This window comes from Pan paniscus, chromosome 1 (assembly GCF_029289425.2).
Source record: "Pan paniscus chromosome 1, NHGRI_mPanPan1-v2.0_pri, whole genome shotgun sequence".
In the NCBI taxonomy this organism is placed as follows: domain Eukaryota; kingdom Metazoa; phylum Chordata; class Mammalia; order Primates; family Hominidae; genus Pan; species Pan paniscus.
Window position 1 is genome coordinate 200,437,166 of NC_073249.2, and position 22,264 is coordinate 200,459,429.

The window sequence follows — 22,264 nt, forward strand, 5'->3', positions numbered from 1 at the left end:
CAGCCTGACCAACATCGTGAAACCCCGTCTGTACTAAAAATACAAAAAATGAGCCGGGCGTGTTGGCGGGCGCCTGTTTTCCCAGTTACTCGGGAGGGTGAGGCAAGAGAATCGCTTGAACCCGGGAGGCGGAGGTTGCGGTGAGCCAAGATCAGGCCACTGCACTCCAGCCTGGGCAACAGGAGCGAAACTCTGTCTCAAAAAAGAAAAAAAAAAAAAGCATGACTTCTAAAATAACAGAAAGGTGCTCGCTTTGGCAGTACATAAATGAAAATAACAGAAATTATCCCTGGTAGAAAAGTTAAGGGCATTAGCTCTACTGAACCTTTACGAAAAAAAGGGTTGCAAGAGTTCTAGGCTCACAAAACAAATTTGTAGTTCAATTTTCTCAAAATTGAAAGAGGAGGAAAAAATTCTTTACAGATTCTTATACAACCAGTATTTTATTTATTTATTTATTTATTTTGAGACGGAGTCTGGCTATGTCGCCCAGGCTGGAGTGCAGTGGCGCGATCTCGGCTCACTGCAACCTCCGCCTCCCGGGTTCAAGCGTTTCTCCTGCTTCATCCTCCTGAGTAGCTGGGACTACAGGCGCGTGCCACCAAGCCTGGCTAATTTTTGTATTTTTAGTAGAGACAGGGTTTCACCATTTTGGCCAGGATGGTTTCGATCTCTTGACCTCGTTATCTGCCTGCCTAGACCTTCCAAAGTGCTGGAATTGCAGGCGTGAGCCACCGCGCCCGGCCACAACCAGTATTTCTTGCAAAGCATAATACAATTTTATGTAGTATTATGTTTTGAGTGGAATAAAAATTCACAATTGTCAAAGAACCTTTTTGTCGCATTTCATTTTACAATATTATTAAAGAAATGAGGCAAGGAAGAGATGTTTTGTTGGCACTTTCTAATTGATTATGTCTTCCACTCTTTCTAATGAAAGGGGTTATTTTAACACAGCAACATGATGAAAGAAAGCCCTAGAGATGAGTAGAAATGAATAGTGTTGAGCTTTTCCATCCTTCCTGCTTTGCAGCCTGGGGAGTAAATTTCAGTCCAAGTTACTTCATTTTGCAGCAAGACAATTTAATGAAGTCCACTAGTAGTTTGCTGCTTCATGAGGTTCTACTGTCAGCTTTGAGTTTTGGTACAATTAAGGAGCCACAAAGTCCCTGGAGTAGATGTATGAAACTTCTTACCCTTGCTCTTATAATGTCAGGCTTGAGGATTTAAACCAGTTTCCCTGTTTCATTGCACTGTGTTAATATACTTGGTTTGCCTCCAATCAAGTTTTTTTTTTTTTTCCTTTTTAAAATCCTCCTTCCCTTAGTGGGAATAGATGTTTAAAATTCAGTGTTCTTGCTTGATGACTTGTGATATATATAAAAAAATTCGATGTTCATTAAAAAGCTAGCAAACTTTGGCTCAAAGAAAATGTTGCATTTATAGCTAGTCAGTGAATCTCCTCTGGCCTCAATTTCCCCAGTTCCACAACACATTTCTCTCCTTGGGGTGCTGCAAGCGGTTAATTAATTAAGATTTGTAAAAGGCTTTGAGGAGTAGGGGACAAAGTATTATTAGGGTCTCATGCCCCAAGCCATGGCCCCATCCTTTCATCCCAGCCAGTGGCACAGGCAACCCCATTCTTATGCATGCCAAGCCCCTAATCCCCTCTTGAATGTGGAAGCTTCCAAGGAAAGGACAAGAGACCTTAACTAGAAACAAAAATCCACTGTAATGAGGTGCTAAGAGGACTGAACTTTCAAGATTCATTCCTAACAAACTGGCTGAACAGAAAAACTTCTGAGTCCCAATCCAAGAAAGTGGGAGTTATCGGAAGGGCAAAAACATCTGACAAGGGGATGACAGTTTGAGTACCAATAAGTCTTTATTTATTCATTGTATTTTCCCAGGGAAAGGAGAAGGGAAGGGAAGAGTCAGCTTGTGTTAAAAAATGATTAGAAAATGGGAAAGGAAGTACCCAGTACAGCAAAATCAACCATCAAATAAACACACCCCAGTGATGGGGTCACCAAAGCCCAAAGGGGCTCAGTCTCCTGCAGTTCAGGAATGAGGGAAAAGGATCAGGAAAAAAACAGACAGGTACAGGCTTTCCTACCCTCCCGCCCCATAAATTCAAGATTTTACACAAAGCTTTGGTTTCTAGCAGTAAACATGGAGTTACATTCGTTCGTCTCCTATTAAACAATCTTGTGGCCACTTTGACATAAAGTTTCTAGCACCTGCATAAAAGTTCCTGAGTGACTTGGATATACATTCATATTCCCTTTCTTGGCCTCCTGACCCCACTTTCTACATGGAAGGCCCCCAATTGCATCTCTTTACTTTAGGATTAGAAATTAAAATTAAGGAGGTTTGATCCATCCAAAATACAGTACTGTGTTTTTGTTTTGTTTTGTTTTGTTTTGTTTTTTTTGAGACAGAGTCTTGCTCTGTAACCAGGCTGGAGTGCAGTGGTGCGATCTCAGCTCACTGCAACCTCTGCCTCCCGGGTTCAAGCGATTCCCCTGCCTCAGCCTCCTGAATAGCTAGGACTAAAGGTATGCACCACCACACTCGGCTAATTTTTTTGTATTTTAGTAGAGATGGGGTTTCACTGTGTTGGCCAGGATGGTTTTGAACTCGTGACCTTGTGATCCGCCCACCTCAGCCTTCCAAAGTGCTGGGATTACAGGTGTGAGCCACCGCGCCTGGGCTACAGCAGTGTCTTAAGTGTTTGGCATGAATACATCAAGAAATGGTCGGCCCAGCGTGGTGGCTCATGCCTGTAATCCCAGCACTTTGGGAAGCCAAGGTGGGCAGATCACCTGAGGTCAGGAGTTCCAGACCAGCCTGGACAACATGGTGAAACCCCGTCTCTACTAAAAATATAAAAATTAGCTGGGTGTGGCGGGTGCCTGAAATCCCAGCTACTCAGGAGGCTGAGGCAGGAGAATCGCTTGAACCCAAGAGGCAGAGGCTGCAGTGAGCCGATCATGCCACTGCACTCCAGCCTGGGCGACACAGCGAGACTCCATCTTAAAAAAAAAAAAAAAAGAAAGAAAGAAATGGTAATGGTCTTGACTTAGGAGGTTGGGAACAAGGGATGGAGGGTTTTCCTAGCTTCAGTATTTTTGCATACATCATTTAAGAGTTGTGGAGACACTCCAAGCATGAAATGTATATGTGTGTGGGTGTGTAAGTTTTCTTTTGGGGGTGAACAGAAAAGAGGGCAGGGTAGAAGACAAGTTTTTAGGACAGAAGATCTGGTCTAATAGGTAATAGGGGAAGGGGAATACAAAAGAAAGGATGGTTCAAGATCCCCACTTTAAGAAGAGGGCCCCCCAAACTAATGTTTCAGATCTTTTTGCCTGGTGCAGAACCTTCTGTCAAAGATGCTTTGGCTATTTTTCTCTCAATACAAAAAGAAGTTTGTAAACAAAACCCCCAAAGAACACGGAGAAAGACCAATACATTATATTTACACAAACTAGGCCACCTAGCAATCAACTTAGTGAAGTCCTACAAAGCCCAGACAAATACAGTAACTTGGGGGGCAGCATTTAGGGGAGACAAGAACCCAGGATCAGACACACACCACCCAATGCGTTCTATTGCATTTGTCCCGTTTCAACACAGTGAGGTAGGTTTGCGGTGATCTCACAGCATGTAAACGAAACCCCCTTTTTCTCCTTTAGCTACCATGACACTATTAATCACTACTGTAGCAGGGCAGGACACAGGCTCCAGGCACCACAAAGCCCTCGCTTGTGTGTCTCCCTGGAACCCGAAAATTTTGAAAGGTTAAGGATCTCACCTTACTTCATATATCCATCCCTCGACAGCACAGGATTAAGTACAGGGGTATTGATCTTTAAACTTATCCTTAGCAACTCTAGTTTTACAAACACACACACACCCTGTGGCACGTGGTAGGCCTAACCTAATCTGGTGAAGAACAGATCTGGAGATGTAAAGCACGTCCTGTGCCATAGGATTAGACAACCCTCACCTAATCTTGGCTTGCTCTCTGGCCTTTTCACCGGGCCCAGCCTCTCCTAGCCTCTGTGTACCACCATTTCCTGTTTAGACTAATTCCCAATCTTCCAGTAGAAGGCAATCAAGTCATGGGGCCACCCAGTTAAAACCTAGTCTCCCATAAAACATTTTCAAGGCAGAGGGGGTTTCAAGAGGACACTATGGCAGAAAAGCCAGCTCTTATTGGCAAAAATGAGGTAGTTCAATAGGCTGTGCACTCCAAATAGTTGCTCTCCACGGTGGCAAAAACAACAAAAAGTAATTCCTGCTGCGCAGACCTGGAGCTGCTGCCGGCTATCCCTGAGATTGCTCATGTACCTGAGAACACAGTGCAGGAAATGAGGGCCTTAGATTAAAATATACAAAAATACAAAACCAGAATATTTATATTAAGGAAAAAAAGTTAAAATGCACAAGATACGTCATTCGCACACAGCTAGTGCAGTTGGCATCCTGGAGAAAGTGGGACCCAAGGTGCAGTATCCAAGGGAGCAAATAAATAAAATCACATTGGCCCAGAATGGGGCGGGGGTGAGCATAGAGCAGCAGGTCTGCAGCTGTTCCCCCAAACACCCTTTTTGCCATCATCATTACCCATTGCTTGGGACAGCTGCCAGCACCCTATCCCAAAAGTGGGTATGAGGATACAAGATGTGAAAAAAAACAATGCTTACTCCTGAGAGATCTCCTTCCACAGAATGTAGTGGCTTGGCTCCATGAATCTGGTCTTATACTTAATCATTTCACTCTGGCATGGGAATTATTATATATCCTTCTTTAAAAGGAAAACAACTTCCCTATCCAGGCCACTTTCAAAAGCTGGAAATTCTGGGGATGGAGACTCAAAGTATGCAGGTTGTAGGGTGATTTCCCCCTCCTGGTTGCCCCCAGAACCCTCACTTGCATTTGGACAGAGCATGGTTGGAGTTCCTTTGACTCACCCTTTCCCCCCACCTAGAGGGAAGAAAGGGTGATGGTGTGAACCCAAGCCTGAGATACATGGCAGTGCCAACTAGCCCCAATGCACCCTATTCCCACTTTCTCCACTCTGCCTGCTCCTCGAAACTTCCTGATAGCAAAAGAATAGCCCCCACCCATTGTGGCTCAATTCTGTGCCTCCGGGAGCAGGGTAGGGCTGTGGATTTCTTCTTCTTCCTCTTGAAAGTAGGTTGGCTTTCCCTGTGCACTAGGGCCCTGCTGGGCCTTCAGCGGACATGAGGCTACCATATGGCTGATGCTCTGGCAGAAGTGGCACTTCTTGGGCTGGGGTGGCAGCTTGCATTCCTTGGCATGATGATCTAGACCTCCACAGTTGTAGCACCTAGTACAAAGCAAGATCGTAAAAGTAAGAGAAAGGAGCAAGAAGAGGCCAGATGCCTCCCACGAATGAGGACACCTGGGCTCTGGTACAGGTTTGTCACTTACTTCCCTTCCCAGAGACCAAACTTCCCACTTGCAAAAGGAGGACTATTACTAAATGATCTCTAAGTCCTTTCCACATCTAATTGTCTAGGTGATCTCTTCAGATTCATGTCAACTTGAAAATACCAAGATACCAGAAATATAAGTTACTGACCCCAACTAGGAACTGCAACTTGGGGGATAGGAGAGATTCTTCCATACCCTTAATATAGGAGAAATTAAAGAAGCCAAATTATAGTAGCTGTTCAGAGCTAAGGGGCTTTAAGCCCAAGCAAGATTAAGGAAACCAGCCATTTGCAGACGAGGTAAAGCAGCAACAGATATAGATAATACTGTCTTGTCCCACCATTTGCAAATCTATGATCTCCTTTAATTCTAAAACCATCCTAGGATGTTAGTATCACTGCCTCACTTAACAATTGAGGCTTAGAGACCACAGAGCAAACTTACTTGTCCCAAGTAGAAGCACTAAGTCACCCCCAGTGGCCTCCTCACCTACTGCCCTTGCCCACACCTATTGCAGGCGCTCAGCCTTCCAGATGCTGCCAGGGACCACAGGCTTCCCTTTGTCTTTTGTAGTGTGACCCAAAAAGTGACAGGATTGGGAGACTGGGGATGACCTTAGCAACCTATATAAGCTGCCTTCCAATCCATACCTGTCTCCTTTTGATCTGCGCTTCTGCATGTTCTTTCCTTTTGGCCGCCTCTCACTCCCAATACAGAATACTCCACCAGGTCCGGTGACACGGATGGATTCCAGACCCTTGGCTGACTTCTTAAAGGTGAACTCCACTGCCTCACCCTCCTTCAAGCTGCGGAACCCTTCCATGTGCAGCTTACTCTGGTGAAGGGAAATGCAGTAAATTTTAACATTAATTTCCATTATTATACCAAAAGACAAGGAACTCTTATTCCTGTAGGGTAGGAATCAAATGTGATGGTACTCCTATTTTACTGGCAAGGAAACTGACTCAAAGAGTCACTACGATTAAGAACAACAAAGTCTACCAGTACATTAACAAAAATCATAATTATATAAGCAGATGCCATGACATTTTTATAGCTATTCAGGTTTAAAGTTCTTAATAAAATAGAACAGAGGGCCGGGTACGGTGGCTCACACCTATAATCCTAGCACTTTGAGAGGCTGAGGCGGGAGGATCACCTGAAGTCAGGAGTTCGAGACCAGCTTGGCCAACATGGTGAAACTCTGTCTCTACTAAAAATAAAAAAAATTAGCTGGGCGTGGTGGCGGGCGCCTGTAATCCCAGCTACTTGGGAGACTGAGGCAGGAGAATTGCTTGAACCCAGGAAGCAAAGGTTGCAGTGAGCTGAGATCACACTATTGCACTCCAGCCTGGGCGACAGAGTGAGACTTTGTCTCAAAAACAAACAAACAAACAACAACAAACAGAAAAATTTGTAAATATAAGCATTTGGAAGAAATCAACAAATATAAAATTACGAAATTTAAAGTGTCACACTATAGAGGTTGCAGTGAGCCAAGATGGCGCCTTTGCACTCCAGCCTGGGCAACACAGCAAGACTTCGTCTCAAAAATAAATAAATAAATAAAATAAAAGTAAAAATAGCTGGGCATGGTGGCTCAGCCACACACGGTGGCTTACGCCTGTAACCCCAGCACTTTGGGAGGCTGAGGCAGGTGGATCACGAGGTCCGGAGTTCGAGACCAGCCTGGCCAACATGGTGAAACCCTGTCTCTACTAAAAATACAAAAATTAGCCGGGTGTGGTGGTGGGCGCCTGTAATCCCAGCTACTTGGGCAGTTGGGGCAGGAGAGTTGCTTGAACCCCGGAGGCAGAGGTTTCAGTGAGCCATCATGCCACTGTACTCTAGCCTGGTTGACAGAGCAAGACTCCATCTCAAAGAAATAAATAAATAAAATAAAAATAAAATGTCACGCTATAAAGCACTGAAATATTCATTTTTCACGTAATGCCTCACTTAGTATTTATACCATCATCAAAAGACCAAATAAGTAGAATACTGGAAAAAATACAAAATCAAGTGGTATTTTTATAATCAAAGCAATATTATATGCCTTATTTAAAAAAGAAAAAAAAAAAAGGCCGGGTGCGCTGCCTCACGCCTGTAATCCCAGCACTTTGGGAGGCCAAGGCAGGGGATCACGAGGTCAGGAGAGTGAGACCACCCTGGCTAACACGGTGAAACCCCGTCTCTACTAAAAATACAAAAAATTAGCCAGGCGTGGTGGCGGGTGCCTGTAGTCCCAGCTACTCCGGAGGCTGAGGCAGGAGAATGGCATGAACCTGGGAGGCAGAGCTTGCAGTGAGCTGAGATCGCGCCACTGTACTCCAGCCTGGGTGACACAGCAAGACTCCATCGCAAAACAAACAAACCAACAAACAAAAAAACAAACTCAAGATGCTCAATGATTTAAGAAATAATACTAATGGGCCGTGCGCAATGGCTCATGCCTGTAATCCCAGCACTTTGGGAAGCCGAGGCGGGCATATCACCTGAGGTCAGGAGTTTGAGACCAGCCTGACCAACATGGAGAAACCCTGTCTCTACTACTAAAAATACAAAATTAGCCAGGCGTGGTGGTGGGCATCTATAATCCCAGCTACTTGGGAGGCTGAGGTAGGAGAATCACTTGAACCCGGGAGGCGGAGGTTGCGGTGAGCCAAGATCGTGCCATTCTACTCTAGCCTGGGCAACAAGAACAAAAAAAAAAAAAAAGAAAGAAAAAGAAAAAAAAGGAAATCATAATAATGGCTGCAAAACATGTTAAAAAACCAAACAAACAGAATAGGCCAGGCACAGTGGCTCATGCCTGTCTGTAATCCCAGCACTTTGGGGAGGCTGAGGTGGGCAGATCACATGAATCCAGGAGTTCAACACCAGCCTGGCCTACGTGACGAAATGCCATTTCTACAAAAAACACAAAAATTAGCTGGGTGTGGTGCGCAGACCTGTAATCTCAGCTACTCGAGAGGCTGAGGCAATTGTTTGAACCCAGGAGGCAGAGGTTGCAGAGATGGCACCACTGTACTCCAGCCTGGGTGATGGAGCGAGACTCTGTCTGGCTCACCCCTGTAATCCCAGCAGAGGTGGGAGCATCGCTTGAGCCCATGAGGCGGAGGTTGTAGTGAGCCAAGATTATGCCACTGCATTCCAGCCTGGGCGACAGAGTAAGACCCTCTCTCAGAAACAAACAAAAACACCAAAACCCTCAGAATACATTTAACAAGGTAAAAAGCCTATATGAAGAAAAAACTCAAATATATTAAAGGAAAAAATGCAAAAACATACCACGATCTTGGATTGGAAGATTGAGTGATTCTAAAGGCTATGGGAAAATATAAATTGCCAAGAATACCAGATATTACAATTTAAATTGGATATAATCAGCAGTGTAGCAACTACAAAGGGAAAAACAGCAAGTTTACAGTGGAGAAAACTGGCAAATAATACCCTAGTCAAGTTCTTTGAGTTTAGATTTGCCTACAATGGGACACACATATCTTCTAATATGATGCACTAAGGACTTATGACTTTAAAAATGCACATCCTGAATCTAACCTTGAGGGAACATCAGACAAACCCAAACTGAGGGACATTCCTATAAAACAGGACTTCAAAAATGTCAAGGTCATAAAAAGACAAAGCCTGAAGAACTGAACAGTTCAATGCAATCCAAGATTCCAGACTGGATCTTGAAACAGGAAAAAAAAAAAAAAATAGGACAATTGACAAAATTTGCATATGGTATATAGATAAATGTACCAGTGTTTAATTTCCTGATTATGATTAGTGTACTGAAACGATGTAAGATTGATATTCCCAGCCAGGCACAGTGGCTGATGCCTGTAATCCCCAGCACTTTGGGAGGCCAAGATGGGCGGATTGCTTGAGCCCAGGAATTCGAGACCAGCTTGGGCAATATGGCAAAAACTCATCTCTACAAAATAATACAAAAATGAGCCAGGCACAGTGGTACACGCCTGTAGTCCCAGCTACTGGGGAGGCTGAGGTAGGAGGATCCCTTGAGCCCAGGAGGCAGAGGTTGCAGTGAGCAGAGATCACACAACTGTGCTCCAGGCTGGGTGACAGAGTGAGACCCTGTCTCAGAAAAAAAAAAAAAGATAAATATTCCCATTCTTGGGAAATACGCACTGAAATATTTAGAGATAAAAGTGCTTACTGTCTCCAACTTATGGTTTAAAAAAAAAAAAACTATCTGTAGCAAGATAGAGAATGATAAAGCAAATGGGGCAAAATGTTAAGAGTCAATGAATCTGGGTAGAGGTTATGTGGGAGTGTTGGGTATTGTTCTTGCAGCCTTTTTAAAGTTTGAAATTATATCAAAATAATGTTACTGAAAGACAGTATAACCCAAACAGATGGATCAGAGGATTAAAATGGAAAATCACAGAGATCTGAGAATATATGGAGAAATCAATAGGTAAGAAAAATAATTCAATAAATGCTGCTATAAAAATTAATAATCCATTTGGAAAGGAAGTCATATTCCTACAGACTTTGTATGATACATATGCAAAATACATTTCAGAGGATTTAAACACCTCATTGTTAAGAAAAATACTGAAAAGTTAAGACAGATAATCAGACTGGTAAAACTACAAAAATATACCATAAATCACTAAGAAAAAAGAATTACACAACATAATATAAGTAGATTATCAGTAGGAAGTCTTAGCACGACACATATACTCAGTATCTCATTGTTGCTTTAAAAAAATTGGAAATAACCTACTGGTTTATTTGAAGGGGAATGGTTGAATAAATATGGTACATCTATAATAATGAATACCACGCAGCCATTAAGAACAACGTAAAGTCTTTGGTTTGTTCACAGCCACATTTTGGTACCTGAAATAATGCCTAGCACATTTTTGAATGAATTAATGAAACAGGAGGCAGATTTTTAATCATTCAGCTGAGAAAGATTACCAAATAATATTGTTAAAAGAAAAAACAAAAAGCAAGATTTAGAACAATATGTATGGAATAATCCTATTAGAACACTGCACGTTTGTACCAAAATTTAAGGACACTGATATTTATAAAGCAGTTAGCAAACAGCCAGCAGCCATCAAGAAAAAAAAAAAAAAGTAGTTGTTCATACAGCTAGTTCTGTAGCAAAGCCAGGGTCAGATGAACCCAGAGTTCCTGATTTAAAGCTCAGAGCTCATTCTATCATGCCACTTACTGCACCACCAACTTGACATTAGCGGAGGTGACAGCATCTCAGACCCTACCCAGAATAGACTTCATTACAGCTTCATCTATTATAGTAAAACAACAGTGTCAAATATGTCAACAAGGAGTAGTCGTCATAGAAAATGGAGAAGCAAAAGGGATCACTGTGCACTTACCTAGTCCTGGCTCAAGGGAACATGAGTAAGTAGCATTAGTATTTTATGCTGGTGGCTGGGGGGTAATATTCCAAACTGGAACTTAAATGAAACATGCTCTTCATCAAGATGAAGGAACCACAGATTCCTTATCACTTAATTTTTTTTTTTTTTTTTTTTGAGAAAGTCTTGCTCTGTCGCCCAGGCTGAAGTGCAGTGACACGATCTCAGCTCACTGCAACCTCCGCCTCCTGGGTTTAAGCGATTCTTCTGGGTTTAAGCTAGGACTACAGGCGCACGCCACCACACCCAGCTAATTTTTGTATTTCTAGTAGAGACAGGGTTTCACCTTATTGGCCAGGCTGGTCTCAAACTCCTGACCTCATGCCTCCTAAAGTGCTGGGATTACACACCATGCTCGGCCAAATTTTTGTTTTAAGATGATATTGCAGGCCGGGTGCAATACCTCTCTCGCTGTTTCACAGTAACCACCCTGAGTTTAAAGTTAGATTTGTAAGGTCGGGCATGGTGGCTCACAACTGTAATCCCAGCAATTTGGGTGGCTGAGGCAGGTGGATCCTGAGCTTGAGGCTCAGGAGTTGGAGACCAGCCTGGGCAACAGGGCGAAACCCTGTTCTCTACAAAATAATACAAAAATTAGCTCAGCATGGTGGCATGTGCCTGTGGTACCAGCTACTTGGGAGGCTGAGGTAGAAGGATCGCTTGAATCTGGGAGGCAGAGCTTGCAGTGAGCTGAGGTCGCGCCACTGCACTCCTGCCCGGGTGAGAGAGCAAGAACCCACCTCAAAAAATAAAGATTATGTTAGATTTGACTTATTTTTTATTGAGCGGGGTGGGACAAGAGATGCAATTAGTGGGTGAGTTGGGAGGTCCTAGAGGAGCCAGACCAAGAGCCTTCTGGACCCAAGCAATTCCAGCTTCATTTGCTTGCCCAGCTTGTCTTAGGCTGGGACACTCCTAGTTCTAGCTGTGATTCAGCAGGTAAATAGTTAAGAACAAGGGTTGATTGAGTCTGATGGCCTGTTCCCTCCTTTCTTTAATCATCTATAAAACGGAGTAAATACTAATTTTATGGTAGTGCTGTGAGGTTTTACACATGAAAAGTAGTTAGCACTTCGCCTGCTACACATAAATCCTCAGGGAGTGGCAATTATCAACCTCTTCACACTGGATGGCGCGGGTTAACAGAGAGAACTAAGTGCCAAGCATCTGGTTTTATCCTAACTAGCTATAGAAACTTAGAAGAATATCCCCTCTCTAAGCCCCAGTTTACTGGAGAGTAACACCTTCCTCTATGGACACCTCATAGGTTTATTTTAAGAGGATCATATAAATGGGGACATGCAACAAGAAATTGACTAGTCCTCTCAGGTCACTCACTGCATCACTGGAGGATCTGAGGTCTAAGACTTTTACAGAGTAAACCCTCACCCCTGCAGGCACCTCAGTGTAATCAAGAGATTTAAACTGGTGGTCTCCAGGGGTGGCTCCCTGCCCTCCTCCCCCGCCCCTTTCTAAAACACATAGTTTGAATTCCTCTCTTATCAGATAGGTAATCAGCGTGCAGCCCCACAGAGCCAGCCTCCCAGGGCCTGCATCTGAAAAGCGCCTAAAATTCTTGTACCACCCCCATTCCACCCCCAACCACACACAAAGCAGGGCCCCGCCCCCTTCCCCATCCCCTCCAAAAAGAAAAGACCTTAGGGGGAGGGGCATGGCCTGAGCTCCCCCAGTAGAGCCCAGCCCCAGGAAACAAAGAGTTGACACTGGCTGGTTCTGGTGGTCAGATTCCTGGAGTTCCAAGGAGCAGATCTCTCTTGCATCCCCCTCTCCCTCCTCCCCACATTCAACACTTTCTTCCTTCCTCTCTATGTTGGGGTTATGGTCACGGTGAGAGAACTAGATATAGAAAATTCTTCCTTCCCCAGGCAGTCTTGCTCACTTCATGGATAGAACCAAACAGGACCCCCTCCCCTTGGGTCTCTTCAGTCCAATCCTGAATTATTGATTCAGATAAATTATTTTAAAGGGGAGGGGGAGAGAAGCCATGACCCATATCATCCTTTCCCAATTTCTTCAAGTTAGGACTGTGGGGAGCCTACATGGGCCTACTGTGTTGGGGAATGTGGCATCAGACAACAGACAGCATTTCTTTTTCTTTTTTTTTTTTAAAAAGTCTGGCTCTGTTGCCCAGGCCGAAGTGCAGTGGCAGGAGTGCAGTGGCACAATCTCGGCTCACTGCACGCTCCGCCTCCCGGGTTCACGCCATTCTCCTGCCTCAGCCTGCCGAGTAGCTGGGACTACAGGCTCCTGCCATTCCTGGCTAATTTTTTGTACTTTTAGTAGAGACAGGGTTTCACCGCGTTAGCCAGGATGGTCTCGATCTCCTGACCTCATGATCTACCCGCCTCGGCCTCCCAAAGTGCTGGGATTAAAGGCGTGAGCCACCGCGCCCACCCCAAGCATTTCTTTTTCTTTTTTTGATAACAGGGAAGGAATCTCTCCAGTTAAAGTACTTAGGCCTTCTGATCCCTTCTTAATACCTCAGTAATTGCCTGCCTTACCCTATCCAACCCACACCAAGTACCTCATCCCAGCTTCAATTTATGCCTTTACAAGCTTAGAGATAGAATGAGCCTTAGGGGTCACTTAGGAAATGTGGAGTTAAAAATAAAACAAAACATTATAAAAGAAAAAAGTATGAAGAGAAAAAAAAAAAACAACACAAAGGAACCTAAGTGTCCTTTCTACAGAAGTGGCAACAGAATTTCAGGGTACTTGCTACAGTTGTGCAGATTAAAGCTGGGGTTCTTGGCTCTTCTGCAAGAGGCTATTCCAGCTCTTCTTCCAGGGCCATTCCAGCCGGAAGATTCCGTAGTGCAGGTCTCTACCTCAATTCTAGGTTCCTAGCTTGCACAAGCATTTGTTGAATGTCTAAGTACTATGCAAAATAACTGTTACTAATTGATTCTTACTGTAGGCTAAGTGGCATTCTAACCACTTTACGTGTTGTAACTCATTTAACCCTTATATCAAACTGGTGCAGTGGGGTGATATGAAGACCCTCATTTTACAGCTTGAGGACATGGAGGCAGAGGGGTTAATAAGCACCTTGGTTAAAGTCGCAGTAAGAGGCAAGAGCTGAGCTGAGTGCAGCTGGCCTAACTCTCCCCAGTGCAATTCATTATGATGCAAGTCACATATATAATTGAAAACTTTCTAGTAGCTACGTTTAAAAAAGCAGATGATGAAAGTAATTTTAATGATTCAGTCCTGTGGTGTCACATCCCTATCTTAGCTTCATTCCTGGAGGTAAGATTTGGTAAGGGAGAACCAACCGGTTCTCCCAGAAGCAGTTATTCGATGGTGTGTGTGTCAAGGAGGGTGTGTGTCAAGGAGGTTGGTGAAAGGGGTGTCTGGAACAGAAGGCTGCAGGCAGCCAATCCTTCTGATCCCCTCTGCTCAGCCAGCCAGGCCCTGTAGCTCCTGCCTGGAGTTCTCCACCAGATGGCGCTGCTCAGCCTGTCTGCCCAAAGGTAAGCCCGAGGGCGCCTATACCAGGAGGTACTGAGTGGCCCGCTACCTGGTCTGAGCTGTGAACTCAAGTGTTCGGGTAGATTTATCTCCACAGCTCCTTAGGGCAGTCATCTTGTCCTCCCCGTCCCACCCTGCCCCCACCCAACCACCGGCTCGATCAGGGATAAGAATGAAAGCTTCCTAGACTTTTAGGCCAGAAACTCAGTTCTTATATTCTACTGCTTAGAAAAGCCAAGTCCTGTCTAAATTAAATAACCCCACGCTGGGCCAGTCATGGTGGCTCACGCCTGTAAACCCAGCACTTTGGGAGGCGGAGGTAGGCGGATCACCACGAGGTCAGGAGTTCGAGACCAGCCTGGCTAACGTGGTGAAACCCCGTCTCTACTAAAAATACAAAAAATTAGCCGGGCATGGTGGCAGGTGCCTGTAATCCCAGCTACTCGGGTGGCTGAGGCAGGAGAATCGCTCGAACCTGGGAGGTGGAGGTTGCAGTGAGCTAAGACGGCACCACTGCACTCCAGCCTGGGAAACAGAGAGAGATTCCGTCTCAAAAAAAATAAAAAACCTCGATGCTGAGATCATGTTAAATAAGTTTGTATCAACTGTGTATTCTCCCCCAACTCCTTTGACCTCCCACTCTGACTATGTGGCCAGTGGTTGCTATTCATGCCTGCAGGAAGACAGGAGGCATAGTTTTACCTAGGGCAGTTACTCCAAAAAACAAGAATTCCAATAGAGTATGATTAGCAATGTTCAAAAACTAAATGGCCCTGGTGAATGTTACTGAAAACCACTTGTAAGGCAGGCAGCAGTGTCAAAAACCAGAGGGTAGAAACGTCCCATATTTGAAGTTTTGTTCAGGATGGTATCACAGCCTTTACTTTACACTGTCGCCGGGCATGGTGGCTCATGCCTGTAATCCCAGCACTTTGGGAGTCCCAGGCAGGTGGATCACTTGAGGTCAGGAGTTTGAGACCAGCCTGGACAACATGGCGAAACCCCTTCTCTACTAAAAATACTAAAATTAGCTGGGTGTGGTGGTGTACATCTGTAATCCCAGCTACTTGGGAGGCTGAGGCAGGAGAATTGCTTGAACCCAAAAGTCGGAAGTTGCAGTGAGCCGAGTTCGTGCCACTGCACTCCAGCCTGGGCGACAGAGCAAGACTCTATCTCAAAAAATAAAAATAAAAATAACAAAAAAGACATTGTCTAGAAGCATGTCTCAGAAAGAAGAGGACCCCAGAAGATTCCACAATGTCTTCATGAACCTTCCTACCTCTCTACCAACTTTCTGAAAAATCGAGTCAATTTATTTTTAAGCTGCCTTTTCTTATTAAGACAGAAATAACTCATGGATGGCCACTAAATCTGTGGCTTCCACTCTATCAACAAAAACGAGAGGAACCTCTCTGGGCTCCGAGTGGTGATCTACCCATATTCACTCCACAAACTTTCATAGTGCTATGTTGTGCCCAGGCCATGTTCTATGTTGTGCCCAGCCCAGAAAGCGAGCAGCTACAGTTGACACCCCTCAGTATCTCTAGTCTTTTTCTCTGAACAAAGATCTCTGCCAACATGGACCCCAGACTGCTGAGTGTACTTCTGATTCACCAAGGTCTTCAAGATGCCCCTTTTCTTATTCATTCCTCAGCCCACCAAGTGCATACTAGAAAATTAACCAGGCAGCTAAGTTCCTCCCTTCAAAGAGCTTATGGGTTACATAGAGAAGGGTATAAGACCAGTACCTCAATAACTAGACATGAGGTGAGTAATCAGAGGTGCAGTGTTACAAACCAGGAGGAAAGATTCCGTATATTTCCCCACCCGCCCCTGCAACCCTGCCACCAAACCCAGCAGTCCTAACCTAGACCCTGAATAAGGTTGCTCTTACCACCTCCTCACTCATGGCTTTCAGAAAAAGAAGGCCACCTGGCTTCAGGGCAATTTCAGCAGTTGTCTAGGTATTGAAAACCTTTCTCCTAACCCAACTTGGTCCCTTGGTCAAATCTGGGCTTTTGACTCCAAGTCTTCTAATATAGCATTTTAGCCAGAAAGCCAATTTAAACACATTTGAGATTGAAACATATCTGGGTCCTGAGGAGCTATGGGAAAGCAGGGAACTTTTCTTATTTCCAAATTTCTATAAATCTTGAGAGTTTGCAAATTGGGCCACAGGAAACATGAGTTAAGCCAAAACTCTAAAAATGGCGCAAAATGAGGATTTTTGAATTCTTGATGAATCTCAGGAAAATAGTTGATAGTTTAGCTTTCTTGTTCCAGCTTTCCTATATAACTGTGTTTCTCAAGCAGGGATGAGATTTTGACTCCAAGGGGACATTTGACAATGTATGGAGATGTTTTTTGTTGTCATACCTAAGATGCAACTGGCTTCTAGTGGGTAGAGACCAGGAATACTGCTGTACATCCTATAATACATAGGACAGACTCCCCAGAACAAATTATCCTGCTCAAAACATGTCAATAGTGCTGAAGTCGAGAAACTCTAATTTAAGGGCTTGCTATCTATTTCCCTAACTCTAGAGACAGGCAGATTTCTAGATCTAAAGATGTGTACCTAAGGAAAAGAGTTGTTATAGAAATCTCTTTGCTTTGTGTTTTGTTGTTGTTTTGCTTAGTTTTTGGCTGGGGGTGGGCTTTTCCCCCCACTCATCTACTCTTGAAGAGGATATTACAGCATTTGGGAGAGAGCATAAGAACATTAGTTAACAGGGCATTGGGATCCTAATAACCCCAACTTTGGAAAGGAAAAGAAAATGTTTTTAAATTGCCTTTCCCCCTTCCTCTTTATTTGCAAAGGGGCTCCCTGACCCCCTCCCTCTGGTAGATGCTATCTTAGGACAATTACCTTCTCACCAGCCCACCCCAACCCCAGGGTGCCCAACCCCAGCAGCCAAATAATGGGAAGTTTTGTTAAAGATTTCTTACTCTCTGCTTCAGGAACACTTTCCTCCTCCCCCAGTAAACAATTTATCCTGTGTTTACTAAATTCCTTTACCATAAGATTTCCAGAGAGTCATTTCTAATTTCACAAATGCAGAAGGGTGGTGGCTCACGCCTGTAATCCCAGCACTTTGGGAGGCCAAGGCGGGCGGATCATCTGAGGTCAGGAGTTTGAGACCAGCCTGACCAACATGCAGAAACCCCGTTTTTACTAAAAATACAAAAAATTAGCTGAGCGTGGTGGCACATGCCTGTAATCCCAGCTACTCAGGAGGCTGAGGCAGGAGAATCACTTGAACCTGGGAGGTGGAGGTTGCGGTGAGTGGAGATCATGCCATTGCACTCCGGCCTGGCCAACAAGAGCCAAACACCATCTCAAAAAAAAAAAAAAAAAAAAAGCAACAAAAAACAAACAAACAAACAAACAAAAAACAAGTGCAAAGACTGGAATCACTAATCTAACTTACGGTTAAGGTGGGGTTGGAGGACCCCTGACCCAAGCCTTCCTGGCATGCTACCATTATCAGAGCTACCAGGTAAAGGCTCAGGGAATTTCCACCCATCATTGTGCTTTGTGAGTAGAATGGGAAGAGCTGGGGATTAGAGAGACAAATTCTTAATTCTCTTCCAGCTCAGCTCCCTCTTGACAACTTACTCAACCATGGGTTCCTGGATGTTCCAAGAGCCTAAAATCCAGAGTATTTCCAAGCCAGCACATCTGACCCAGCACGGTGTAGACTCAACGCCTGCTCTATGCCATCCAATAGTTTCCCAATTGCTCTAGATCCTAAGATGAAGCCTGCTGAGGCCCAAGTCCCCATTTGCTCAAACAAACAAACAAAACAAAAAAACACCTTCCTTGGGCTATGTATATCACCAAGGAACCCAGAAGATGAGGGGATACATTCCCCTCAGCCCCTCCCTATCTGGCAGCCTTTGGATGGGAGATGAGAAAACGTTGCGTCTGACTCTTTTATTCCAGCCTCCCAAAGTTGGGGGAGCTGTCCAGTCCCCAGACCAGGAAAGATTTTAATCTCTTTGTGATCAGATAAATGGGAGAGTGGGGGAGGCTTGCTACCCTGCTGAGGAGGGCCATTCAAAGCTGGTTCCTGTAATAAAGTGATTTAATAGAACTAAAGAGGCCAATTCCCTTCTTTCTCCCACAATTACTTCCTGTGGGTTATCATTCACATATGTAAATGAGACAGAGGAGGGAGAAAAGCCACCAGTGGGAAACTAGCTGTCTAATGGGGGGTTGGGGAAATAAGGGTGCTGCAAGGGGGCAGCTCAGTATCCTGCTGCAGGTCCTCTTGGCAGATGTTCAAGTAGCCCACTGACCCCATGGCCCCAACAGTAAGTGGTGGCTCCCCATCTCCCTGCGTCTATTTCCCTTGTTTGTTCCTCACTGAAGGCTGTGCTCAAAGACGTCCCTGCTGCCTCCAACTAGTCTACCCAGCATCTCCCTTCCCTACCCCTCCCCCAAAGAATGCCATCCCTTCAGGCTCCAACCCTTAATCCCCACATCCTCCTTTCCCCTCCCCCACACCTCCTAAAGCCAACCTCCCTTAAGTAACCCCTCCCTGCCCGGCCTGGGTGTCAACCTACACGATCTGGGATTAGCAATTTCTTCTTTCCAGATCCAGCTCCAAACCTCCAAAGATGGAAGGGCCATAGGCAGCAAGCAACTTCCTTTCCATGGTCTTTATGGGTAGCTGGTGGCCCAGGACCACCGGAATGCCTCTAGGATATTCAGGAAGGGGAAGCCTGGGAGGAGGGAGACCTGAAGTCTCTGGCTCCTTGTTTGAGGCCAGGAATGTTAAGACAGCAATCAATGGCTGTCTGGGGCCATAAATGCCAAGCGGAGAATAGGACCAGAGGCCAGCCTCCCTTCACCCCCTGCCCTGCGACACTGAATTTCACCCCCTACTGTGCTGCCCTGCTTTAACTGAGAACTTGGGGTTGTGACCTACCAACTTCCCTCCCAGCCTGGCCCAGGAATGTAAGGAAGGCCTGGGCTCTTTGGGTTTTCCTTCCTCACGGGAACTGGACAGCAAAGACCCCAGTCCTGAGCTTTCAAGCCCCCACAGGGATCCTTCAGGGATCTGCCAAACCCAGTTTTTAGTGACCAGCCAGGTGAGGTCTGCATTAAAAAGGGGATGAGGCTGACTTCTCGGCTTTATGCCCCTTGGGTCCAGTAGCCAGTTGCCCTCACTCTCTCCCGCCTTCTGAGCTCCATTCAGACGTTGGAGGAGCTGGGCTCCCGGCTCAGGCCCGGCATGTGCTTCCCTGGCCGGCCTGCTCGCCCTCCCCCCACCGGCAAGCACAATACAACCTTAGTTTCTGCCACATGGGGTCACCTCCCTGCCCCCTGCCCCTTCCCAGGGGAAAGAGGTAATAGACACGTGGTAAGCCGGAGGGGTTCCCGGAAGGGGGCGGGGGTGCTGATAATTGGTGCTGCCTCCCACTACTCCCCCACGAGATAGTTAACAGGGACTCAGAATTGGGGTGCCGAAGCAAAGACAGGGACGTATAATGAGGGCTCCCGATGGCCCTCAATTCAACTGCGAGCCCGGAGCCCACCCGTGGATATGGGCGCCTAGACGCCCTTCCCTGGGCAAAGTTACCGGAATCAGTCTCACCTGGTGCACAAAGACATCCACTGGGGGGTCGAGCGCGACCCCGGCGCGGGCGGTCATGGACAGGAAGCCGAACCCCATGCGCACGTTGAACCACTTACAGATGCCCGCACCGTGCAGCAGCTGAGGCTCGTCCGCCGCCCGGGCCGCGTCCTCCGGCGCCTCCTCGGGCGCCTCTTCTGCCGCCTTGGCGCAGCCACCTGGAGAGAGGGAGGGCCGGGCACTTAGCTGGGGGGCACGGGATCAGAGGGCCGTCTCGGGCCCCAGGCAGGGAGACCCGAGTGTCCAGCCCCACAAGTGGACAGCCAGGAGGGGTCAGCTACCAAGCAACAGAAGAGAAGAAACCTATCCCGGTCGCCTCCCGCGTTCCCCTAGCGTACACCGGGACAGCAGTGCCCCGAAAGTTTTGCTCCTCTTCCCACAACGCGTTTCCCAGAGACTCACGGCGGGACAAGCCTCTCCCCTCCATCCACCCACGTAGTCTGGCGCGCACGCCACTGGGACACCAAGGTTCCTTGCCCCAGAGACGGCCCTATGAAGCAGAAGGCCGCACCGTCTTGGGGTCCTTTGGGCAGCATAGGACTCAGTTCCCCACCTCCCTTCTACGTGGCTCCTGGCCGCCCCTGAATCCTAAAGTGTCCCCGCTAAGTCCCGAGCTCGAACCTGCAAACTGCTGGTTGGACACGGAGCCCATGGTCGTCGGCTGAGCCCGTGGCCCCGGGCCCCTGGTCGGGCGGCTGCTGGCCCCGGAGAAGTCCGAAGGCAAAGGGTTGGTCCGGAGAAGAAGCTGCTACATCTTCCCCCGCACAATAGCGGTGGGAGGGCCCACGGCTTTTCAAAGGCTCCCAAATTCTAAAAGACAATGACCCAACCCCCCGCGGGCAGCCCCCTCCCCTCCCCTCCCTCTCCTTTCCCCTCCCTTTCCCTCCGGCTCCAGCTCCGGCCCTCCCCCACCACTCCGGTCTCTGACACCTCTGGGGTGTCCCTTCTCAGAACCTTGAGGTTTGACACCCCCTCCCCACACGCACATCTGGAGATGGGTCTGTCTGCCCTAGAAGACTTGAGTACCCCAGAATTTGGGATCCTGCACTTTGGACTCAGTAGGGATCCCCAAAGCAGATACAGGTGGGGGACCTGGTGGGGGGGGTAGTTTTAAAACCACGTGACTGCACACACACACACCACCCCCACCCCCCGCGCAGATAATTATACATTCCAGAGAGTTGGGGGAGGGAGGTGTGAGCCTGGCGGCGCTGGCCAATCAGAAACACAAACCACCTGTCAAGGGAGAAATGAATGGGCCCTCCCCCTCCCCCAGCCCTTGAGCGCCCCTCCCCCTCTCTTCCCCCTCAGGCCTCTGAGCTGACCCGGCTGCTTGGAGCTGACCCGCTCTCACCCCCCACCCCCGTGTGCTTAGATAGACCTGGAGTTCTGGACACTGGGAAGCCCGGGATGGGGGAGCAGGGGAGAGGCTGGGGACACACAGGGCTGATCTGTCCTGACCAAAGCGCTGCCTTCCAAAGTCTGTCTGCCTCTGACTACATCTGAATGTCTGCCTCCCAGAGTTTCTGACTCAGAGTTTTTCTGGGCCTCCCCCAGTTAGAAAAGAGAAAGTGCTCTTAATTGATTCTTTGTAAAGAATTCTTCCTTCTTTCCTCCCTCCAAACCTGTGTGTCTAAAGTTAGCCCCAGGTAAGCTCCCAGGAGAGCAGGAGGAATCCAAAGAGTCTTGAAGCTGTTTCTCCACCAGCTGCCTTCTCGTCCTACCCCCATCCCATCCCCATCCACTGCTGAGAGAGGGACTGGGTGGGCTGGTGGGTAGAGGTACTTCCTCTCTACTCTTCACACTCTTAGATTCCTAGGCCCTCCTTGTTTCAGAGTAACCACCCTAAAATGCGCTCCCATTCCATAGTGGGGTTGGTGGAGGAACAGGACTGGGGGGCCTCCTCATTTGAAGAGGTAACCTCCCCTTCTAGGAGATAAAGACGGCTGGCTAGTGGGGGTGGCTACTGCCCTGGTCGGAGATGGACAATGGCCCGGGTCTCAGTGCACGGCCCTGGCCCTGCCCCTTCACTTCCGGTGTTCAGTTCAAACTGGACAATGCCAGCTCCGGCCAGTTCCCCTCCCCCACCACTACAACCCATTTAAAGGGACAGAGCCTGCTTTCGGGGGCATCCGCTTGCTCTGAATTCAATCTTCTCCACCGAGTGTGCAGAACCTTTTGGAATTCTCACGCTGTGGCTCTGTGTGTGTGTTTGTGTGTGTGTGTGTGTGTGCACGCGCGGATGTG

The 22,264-nt window shown here is 46.9% G+C and overlaps 1 protein-coding gene across 1 annotated transcript; it reads right to left on the reverse strand.

The window, feature by feature from the left end:
• Positions 1-1,860: 1,860 nt before the first annotated feature.
• LIN28A (lin-28 homolog A) lies at positions 1,861-22,064 on the reverse strand. Its single transcript, XM_003809441.6, has 4 exons — positions 20,639-22,064; positions 19,979-20,175; positions 6,114-6,298; positions 1,861-5,356 (listed from the first exon to the last, which is right to left on the reverse strand). The coding sequence occupies exons 1-4, from the start codon at positions 20,667-20,669 to the stop codon at positions 5,140-5,142; spliced, it is 630 nt and encodes a 209-aa protein (XP_003809489.1). The 5' UTR covers positions 20,670-22,064; the 3' UTR covers positions 1,861-5,139.
• Positions 22,065-22,264: the final 200 nt, after the last annotated feature.

Bases quoted from the DNA above. Each gene is read 5' to 3' on its own strand.
- LIN28A (XM_003809441.6), bottom strand. From the start codon at position 20,669: ATGGGCTCCGTGTCCAACCAGCAGTTTGCAG. The intron at 6,299-19,978 runs GTGAGACTGATT...TCCCTTCACCAG, and splicing joins TGGATGTCTTTGTGCACCAG to AGTAAGCTGCACATGGAAGG. The intron at 5,357-6,113 runs GTATGGATTGGA...GCTTTGTACTAG, and splicing joins CGCAGATCAAAAGGAGACAG to GTGCTACAACTGTGGAGGTC.